Source organism: Eptatretus burgeri, chromosome 4 (genome assembly GCF_056783735.1).
Source record: "Eptatretus burgeri isolate ZD-2024b chromosome 4, Ebu_testis_v1, whole genome shotgun sequence".
Classification (NCBI taxonomy): Eukaryota; Metazoa; Chordata; class Myxini; order Myxiniformes; family Myxinidae; genus Eptatretus; species Eptatretus burgeri.
Genome location: NC_140964.1, coordinates 38,998,355 through 39,007,690, shown reverse-complemented (window position 1 = coordinate 39,007,690; position 9,336 = coordinate 38,998,355). Strand labels below are relative to the sequence as shown.

General features: G+C 43.6%; 1 protein-coding gene across 2 annotated transcripts in view; it reads right to left on the bottom strand.

Moving 5' to 3' along the window:
* Positions 1 to 1,197: 1,197 nt before the first annotated feature.
* Positions 1,198 to 9,336, bottom strand: part of LOC147027842 (uncharacterized) — a 219,053-nt gene continuing 210,914 nt past the window's right edge. For both annotated transcript variants that reach the window (XM_085877510.1, XM_085877511.1), the window contains 2 exons: positions 9,301 to 9,336; positions 1,198 to 2,679 (listed from right to left, as the gene is read on the bottom strand). The exon at positions 9,301 to 9,336 is cut by the window's right edge and continues 145 nt beyond it. In XM_085877510.1, the coding sequence (XP_085733636.1) occupies positions 2,612 to 2,679; positions 9,301 to 9,336 (104 nt within the window). In that variant the 3' untranslated portion in view covers positions 1,198 to 2,611. The remainder of the gene's footprint in view (positions 2,680 to 9,300) is intronic.

Genomic DNA, 9,336 nt, shown 5'->3' with positions numbered 1-9,336 from the left:
TCCATTAAACTACTCCTACACGACAGGAGTCGTAGACACTGGACAAACTATATGCTTTAGTTTTTTTTCTTTGTTCTTTATAATTGTCCTTACAGACCACCCCCCCCTCCGCCCCCATGCTTAGACCAAATTCACACCCAACAGCAGTGGCACCAACATTCGACTCCATCCACCTTAACACTTTCAATTTCAGCTCCAGACTGATCCCTTTTCTTGACACTTTTGGCATAGTTACCAAAGCTTTTGGTACAATTACCAATGTGATGGTGCACAGAGAGGGAAGACAATGCATGTGCTGATTGATTGAGAGGAGGCGCGCTCCGATTGGCTGCCTGCAATGTCAGCACAGGCGGTCATGTTTACAGTCGATGCGGTGCATTTATCTTTAACTTTTGATTGGCTTGATGGATACAATTGTTATTGCTCAGATGATTAAAATTAAATATTTAATTTGCACGAAAGCGAAATCTGCACAAAGCAGGGTTGCACAGTGAGGGGTATCACCATATATTGATTAGTAAATTGAAAAATATAACATTGGTGTCTTGGACTCGTGTGGTGTCTCGTTTGTTGAATTTTGTGATTGCCCCTTGTAGTTGCTCAGCAATTTCGGTGGAGGCCACCATGTATTGCCCATTGGGGTTCTCCGATTAGCTGAGAATCGTCCGACACAAGCATTTCACAGCCAATTGGGGAGCCACAATGGCAAGAAAGAAAAGGGGGAAAACAACCTCGTAGGAAATTCAATATGGCATTTACTACTTAATGGTGCAATGTTTCAAACAAACATGTGTCGGAAAAAACCCCCCAAAATAACTGATAATGATCACATGTATCAAGTCCCAGTTTTTGAAGTGCGAGGTTAGTTTTTCGACCATGGATTGCTGAAGCAAAAATTTGGACACTGGATTCCACTCGTGGAAGACCTAAAAACAATTGCACACTGCAAAATTGAAAATGCACAAAATGCCATGAGAGCTTCTATCCATGGCAAAAGCAGCAAGATTGACCAAGATTAATTGCAAACGGGAGGTCTGCAATAGTTGGACAGAGGATCAAACTCGATGTCGGTTGCAATTATGGATTTCATTACCTTTGCTTGGAATGGGAAACCAAAGACGACCGATCTCTCGGCCTGCAGCCGAAAGGATCAGCCTTATGTTGACTTCCTATTATGCAGAGGCACGTGACACAGAATGAATAATGCAGGACATAAGTGTATTCAGATTTTCATACAAGGATCAAGGAAGAAGTTGTGCAGTACGTGCAATGCAAGGACAGGGTTATTGGGACATAAAATGTGTTGAATGCACCGACTGGCAATTCAACGGGGTACAAGGGATTTGAATCGGGAGTCACAGCATCAAACGGCAAGTACAATGCAATGATCAAGTCACCTCAATCAGCCATGTTTATAACAAAAACTGTAAAGGCTCATCGAAGACAAATCGACAACTCCGATGATTTTAATACAAACTGAAGGAATAAAACAATTTTATCGACTTTATGATAATTTTTAGCTCAACAATTGCACGTAATTTAATGGCTGCAGCATCTGATTAAAACCCTTTTAACGATGATTTGCTCGTGCAAACGTTGTCCAAAACACAAGGCGTCAGAGCTGACAAGGGAGAGCATTTCACAATCCCGAATGTTTGAATGCAAGCGTGAACATCACAAGGCAAAAGCAACATTTTGCATTCGATTCCCTATTTTGACTCGTTTCGCACAAGTCAATTAATTCAGCCTTAATAATTACCAGCGAAGTTCATATATTATGCACACAAGATTCTCAAATATCAACATTATGGTTTTGATCAAATTGCTGAATTAAATGATGTACTGATCAATCAGGGAGGGGGATGGGGAATGAAGGGGGAAGATAAAGAACAAACAGAGCAAAAGAGGAATATAATTTGCAATCATTAGAAAAAGAGTTCAAGAAAACTGCCAAGATGAAAGGGACCACCATTATACATATATCTGTGGAATTACTAGACCACCTTTTGAAGTACACCGGGTGGTATTAACCATATGTTCAACCATATGCTGCTGCAGTGGCAAAGTAAACAGCTGAAGAAACATTAGTCCTGTGATCCTGGGCTGAAAATGAGTAATGTCATCAAAGCGTACACATTTGTAAAGACCGAATGAATGACCTGATGATCAACCTTTGTCTGGAATCAATTAGCAAACAAACAAGAATCAATGGTTCCGTCAAAACACACCGAGTTATGAGGATAACGTTACACTACAATCATTGGGAAACGAGGAGATAACGCCCGGGTCTTGTGTGCGATTGCAAGTTAGCGAGAATGCGGCCTTACCGTTATACAGGCCAAAGAAATACTCGACAAAGCACACGAACTACGAAGATCTATTTGTGGAGTGAAACCTGAGAATTTGATAGATTGCAAACCTTCATGTTGAAGCACATTGTTGGTGGTGTTCATGCAAACAATTTCACACTTTTGGATTTATGATCGTTTGTGTGTGTGCGTGTGTGTGTGTGTGTGTGTGTGTGTGTGTGTGTGTGTGTGTGTGTGTGTGTGTGTGTGTGTGTGTGTGTGTGTCAATACCAAAGTTTGTAATGCTTTTGTCCAGTGAGCATTCAGAAAGTGAATTGTCTCGGGTCCAACAGACAACTGAGCGCCACTTTATCTGGAGTGGCTGGTCCATCTGCAAAGCCAGAAACAAGCACAAAGCAAATAGTCTGATCTCTGAAATAACGACAATTCAAAATACCAACATTTTATTCCTTTTGAGTCATCAGCACAGAGTTTAGGAAAGAAGATATAAAGCGAAACAGCAGGAAGCTTCGGCGATTTCAACTGCAAAGCAAAGTTATCATTTCAGATGATCAATGCATAATGTAAGAAAAATGGGAGGTTGGGAGAGGGGGGCAGTTAAGAGTGGAGAGGGGGAAGAATTGAGAGTGGAGAGAGCAATCCAGGTGAAGGAGAGAATATGAGAGGCATTTCTAAAATTTAAAGGTGCACATAATTAATGTACAAGGTGACTAGTTACAAAAACCACAGTTACAAGGCTACATGACTATTAAACAATTATATACATACAAGGAAACTGGCCTGTCATGCCTGTATTTTATCGACACCCCCACAAGTAAATCATATTACGTACTTATCTTCTCCCTACCAATCACATTATTCCCAAAGTCACCCAACTCAACATCCATATGCTTTAATTTCTAACTTGCTTGACATAGTTACACAAAATAGAATGAACTAGGTGAAGGCTTGCATCTATCTGCATCCACAGGGAGGGGGGAGGATGAAACTTGCTGGACACATTCGGTGTTTATCGAGGAAGAATTGATTTAATTTTGGTGAAGATCCGAATCCGAATCCGAAAAATTTTTCAGTGATTCTTTACCATTGAGAGATCGGGCTAAACTAATATATAGCATGATATTTCAAAATTTGTGGACGGATTCGGAAGAAGCTTGGTGGACATGTTGGGCATGTGACCAAAATGAATTGATTCGATTTTGGTAAAGATCCGGATTTGGATACGAGAATGACTTAATCTTTCAAGTGATTCTCCACCATTGAGAGATGGGGCCAAAAACGATACATAACATGATATTTCAAAAATGTATTGGGCCCGATATGTTCTAGTGGATCAGGCATTACGTGGCGGAGCTTCGTGCTCCACCAAGTGCCCTTCTAGTTTCATTCAGTATTCCATACCATTGGACTAAGTCTGAAACAAGGGCTTATGGATCTGGTCTACATTTTCGTGTCTGTGCATACGTGCGTCTACAACCATATCTCGGACACGTATTGACCAATTGTATTTGTACTTGGTAAAAATACAACACATGATGGTATACATGCGCACGTCGTTTTGTTTTGAGATCAGTTCCAAGATGGCCGACTGGAGGCCATTTTAGTTGTAAAAAAAAAACCGATGCTGAATACGTCCTCAACCATTCCTGACATTCATCTACCGATGTTGTTTAAATTTGGCACACAGATAACGAATGATGGCTTACATATGCACATCATTTTCTTTCGAGATCAGATCCAAGATGGCTGACTGGTGGATATTTTGCTTCTAAAATGTGTCCCCAACCATTTCTCAGACACGCATGGTCTGATTTTGTTCAAACTTTGCACAATCACAGTACATGATGGCACACACGCGCTCCTCACTTTATTTTGCGATCTGATGAAAGATGGCCAACTGGTAAACTGGTGGTGATTGCAGTTGTACATAAATAAGGGCGAGCCCTTCAACTTTGTACAGAAAAATTACTAAAACAATGGGGGCTATGATATTATATGTCTCTTTTTTACTTGTTTACTCTATAATAGGGCTCCAGCACACAATATCCTGATCTTTGATGTAATATTTAAAGTCTGAAACATAAATAATGGGACAGCAAGCTTAACGACCCTAATCCTAAGGACACCATGCTACATAATTCAGTGCATGATATAGTAATTTTACACAGATTAGACTTCAGAGAAGAAGAGAGTTTCATCCCCTGTATGCTCTCTCCTTACTCGCATCTCCTCAAAAGATCTTTCCCATCCCCTACCTTTTTGTTCTCCATTCTTTTCTTAAATAACGTATATTATAATCTCCCACCCATGTCCCCTACTGAGGATATAATATGTCGAGAACATATATTTTTTCCTCCCACATACAATTTAGCCCTAGATGACCCTCAAAAATTTTTCATACTGATCGGACAAAGCGGTTGATGTATGCAATTATGACCTCATAATGAAGCCACCTATGACATCATCAAAAAATGACACTTATTTCCCATGCGGAGTCCTTCACATGTGCCAAGTTTCAATTTTTTACATGGAGTGGTTTCGTAGATACAGAGGTCGAATTTTTTTCCTTTTTTCCAACATGGCTGGCATACCACATGACCTATGATGTCATTTTTTTTTTTTTTTTTTTTTTTTTTTTGTATACCTTGGTCGAGGCTCGTATGAGAGCTAACACACAACTCACAGCAATGAGGCATGAGACAAGAGGGGCGGGAGTGGAAGGGACAAAACATTGGGGAACAGACACAGGTGAAATGTGGAAGGGAGAGGGATGGGGATGGGACGGGGAACATGGCGAGGGGAAGATGGACATTAAAGGGATTTTCAGGAAGGAAAGCAGGAGAATTGAAGGAAGTGGGCTTGGGTGGATTATCGGGGGTAGAAAAGATCGAGGATTTGGATGGGGGAAGATAAGAGGTGGTGGTGAACAGCTGTTTTGAAAGCCTGGAGGGAAGAATGGGAAAGAATAGAGTGAGGAAGTTTATTCCAAAGGCGGGAAAAAGAGGAATGAAAGAGTGAAGATGAGCAGTGATTCGTGATTTTGGTAGTTTTACCAGAAGGGGTTGTTGGCGGACCTTGAGCGCCCTGTGGAAATGTGGTGGGGACAAATCGCAGAGAGAGCAGGGGGGGCAAGGCTGGGAGAGGAGTCGGTAGAAGACAGAAAGACCACCGACCAACCTGCGGTGATTGAGTGAGAGGCCCAAAGACTCAGCTTCATTGCGGGAGATGCCAATGATCTTAAAAAGCCCTGGTTTCGACAGCGTGAAGTCGAGAAAAAGGTGGGAGGCAGGAGCACCAGCCCAGAGGGAGAGCAGTACTCCATCAGGCTACGGACAAAAGCTTTGTAAGTGGTCAGGAGCTCAAGAGGGCCGAGGAAGGACTTTGCACGACGGAGGATTCTCAGTCGGCGACTGGCTTTTGAGGCAAGGTTGGAAATGTGACTTTCCCAGGAAAGGTCATGGCAGATAGTGAGACCCAGAAGCTTGAAAGAAAAGACTTCTTCCAGAGGATTGTTGAGAAAGTGGATGGGGGGTTTTCTAAACGGTCCTTTCAAGAGACATAGTGAGAGTGTGAGATTTGTCTGGATTGAAAGACATGTTCCACGTGTTGGACCAGTTTGTGATTTTATCCAGATCTGCAGTGAGCGAAGAAGCTGCTGCTTGCCGGTCTGAGGGATGACAGATGGTACGGCAGAGGGTGGAGTCATCGGCAAAGAGAAATAGAGGATTTTCCAGAGAGTCCGAGAGATCATTGATGAAAACCAGAAAAGAACAGGGCCCAGAACGCTACCTTGAGGAACTCCAGCCTGCACAGGAAGAGGGGATGAAAGAACTCCATTTAGGGCCACACGTTGACTGCGACAGGAGAGGAAGTCTGCGAGCCATGAGTGGAGATGGCCTTGAATACCATGGGAAGAGAGTTTGGTGAGTAGGGCAGGGTGCCAGACTGTGTCAAAAGCACGTGATATGTCCAGGGATACGGCTCGGATTTCCTGTCTGGCATTGAGGACCTCCATCCATTGATGGGAGAGCAGTAGCAGCATATCTAGGGTAGAGTGACCTGGTCTGAAACCAAATTGATGATTGGAAATCAAGCCATTGGAGAAGAGGAAGGATTTCATGTCTGAAGCGATGATGGATTCCATAACCTTGCTGATGATTGGGAGGAGGCTGATTGGTCTATAGTTACAAGGATCTGTTTTTGCACCTTTTTATGCAGGGCAGTGATGTTAGCAGATTTCCAAGCAGATGGCAGATGACCTTGGGAAAATGAGAGGGTGAATAGAACAGAGAGAGGGTGAGCAAGAGCAGAAGAGCAGGCTTTGAGGACACGTGGGCTGACGCCGTCTGGACCGGTTGCAGAATCTGACTCGAGGTTTGAAAGCAAGCTCTCCACCTTGTCAGGAGAAAAGGATACAGAGTCCAGGGACAGTTGGGTGCGACTGGGTAAAGTGGGTAGAGATAGTGATGGGTTTGGGACACAAGATTTAGCTGCAAACACCGAGTTTAGACATTCAGCTTTATCACGTGTGGAATCAGCAGTGCGGCCATTTGAGGTGGGAGGGGATGGAGGGGGAACATACACCAGAAACAGATTTGATTAAACGCCACCAGGATTTTGAGGAGGGAGAGAGGTTTGAGAGTTCAGACTTGAGATGAGAAAGATGTTGTTTTCTGGCTCTCCTGAGGGTAGCTACACACTTGTTCCGAGCTTTGTGGAAAGAACTGAGATTGCCCTCAGTTGGGTTTGCTTTCCATGAGGCAAAGGCAAGTTGTTTCCAGGACAACTGCCTCACCACAAGCTTCAGTAAACCAAGGGCGGGAGGAAGGGTAAGACAACTGAACACGAGAGGGATAAATCTGTGCATGAGGGAGAGCAAGTTTCTTTTGAAAGAATTCCCAGGATGAGTTGATGTTTGAGAAAGTAGTGATAGGAGACCAGTCTGTAAGTTTGATGGCTGCTCGGAGACCCTGCCAGTCGGCTTGAGTGAAAATGCCAGACTCGACGGCGGTGAGGTGGTTCTCTGATAACAGCCAGAGAGATGTCCACTTTAACAAGGACGTGGTCAGAAGAACCAATTGGAGCGAAGGAAGAGCAGCAGATATTGTCAGGGAAATTTGTCAAAATCAGATCCAGAAGAGATGGAGTACCATTGGTTGAGATCCGGGTCGGGAAGTTGACCCATTGAGTCAGTCCCAATGAGTCACAGAAAGCTTTTGCTGATGTCCCATGGCAGGTGAGAGAGGTACCCACACCTAGCCAACTGGCGTGATGACAATTGAAGTCGCCACATAAGAGGAAGAGAGAGTTTGGATGAGAAGATAGAAGATGGTCCATGTTTTCGGAGAGTGAGGTGTAGATGGAGTCATCACTGTTCGGTGGACGGTACAGTACACATATAAACATGAGGTGGGAGTGGAGGAGTAGTCGAAGTCAGAGGTATTCCTGGGGGTGTGGGGGAGTGAGAGCAGTGCATGGAGAGTGAGGAATAGAGTCTTTGATGAAGAGAGCAACACCTCCACCAGGACGAGGCTCAGGTCTGTCATACCGTAAGAGGGAGTAACCAGGGAGAGATACTTGGGAGTCAGACACGTCTTGGGAGAGGAAAGTTTCTGTTAGGCAGATAATGTCTGGTTTGTCAGTGGCAACCTGCATGGAAAGATCTGAAAGGTTTGAGCGAAGGCCCCGGATATTTGAGGTCCACACTTTTAATGTGAAGAGGGAGGGGAGGAGGCTTTGGGTGCAGGAGGTGGAGGGGGCGGGGGAGGGTAGGACGAGGGACGAGGGGGGAGGTAAGGAGGGTTGCAGAAGGAGTGTGGGGTATTGCAGAATAGCGAGGGGAGGGGGCCGAATGAGGAGGAGAAAAGGCTCTGTGGTGCGGGGAGAGAGGGGGGACAAGAGACAAGGAAGATTGCAGTTGAGGTTTTGAGGAGGAGGAGTGAAGAGATGGAGGGGAGAGGGCAGGGGAGGGAGGCAGGTTGGTGGAGGAGAGGGGGGGCAACTTAGAGAAGGAAGAGTGAGGGGGAATAAAGGGGGGAGAAAGGTGAGGGGGGAATTTTTTGAAAGAGGTGAGAGGGAGGCTTGGAGGGAGAAGAGTGGGATGGTTGCTTTGAGAGTGAGAGTGAGGGGTGAGGGGGTGAGTTGGCACTGAAGTTGGAAAAAAAGAATGGTTGATGGAAAGCGAGCATCCATGGCAAACTGTGGTTTTTAAAAGTTTTAGGTCAGAGATGCGATTTAACACAATTCTTGATGGATGCAATGAAGGCGAATTCAGAGCATGGAGAGAAGAAGCGCTGTAATAGTTGGATTTTTTTGGCAAGGAATGAAGGAGAGGTTGAAATGAGAGCAGTCTGTTAAAATAGCAGAAGAGTAGTGCATTGTGAAACAGTAAAGAGTACCACATGTGTGAGAGAGGAAGATGAAGCATTATAAGATCGTTTTTGTTGTTAATATTAATGTATGAGAGAGTTCAACAGATTAGGTCATGGAAGTGTAAAAAAAAAAAAAAAAAAAAAAAAAAAAAATACTTACCATTATTTTTACTTACCATTAAAACATTCTACATGAGTAGTCGCACCAATGGTGAAAATTTCATGTTTATCGGATAAGCGGTTTCAGGGAAAAGAGAGAAAATTAGCATGGATGGACGTACGGACAGACGGACAGACAACCCGAAAACATTATGCCTCCAGCAACTTCGCCATGCGGAAGCATAAAAAAAGTTGTTAAAAAAAACAAAACAACAACAAAGTTATTAAAATTTCATGACATGCAAAGGTATTAAATAATTAATTATTCCTATATGTACAAGAAGGAAATTTTGCCACTTAGAAAGTATTCTTGTATTAGGATTATAACAACACAAGAAAAACAACCACATCTTTGGCCACCGGATGACAAGTTACATTTGAATGCAAATGCAACTCGTCACCCAGTCCTCAAGCACTACTGCTTCGAGTCATGAGAAATTGCACAAACAGAGACTCCTCACCCATAACAAAATATTCCTTTAACCCAAGTTCAGAGC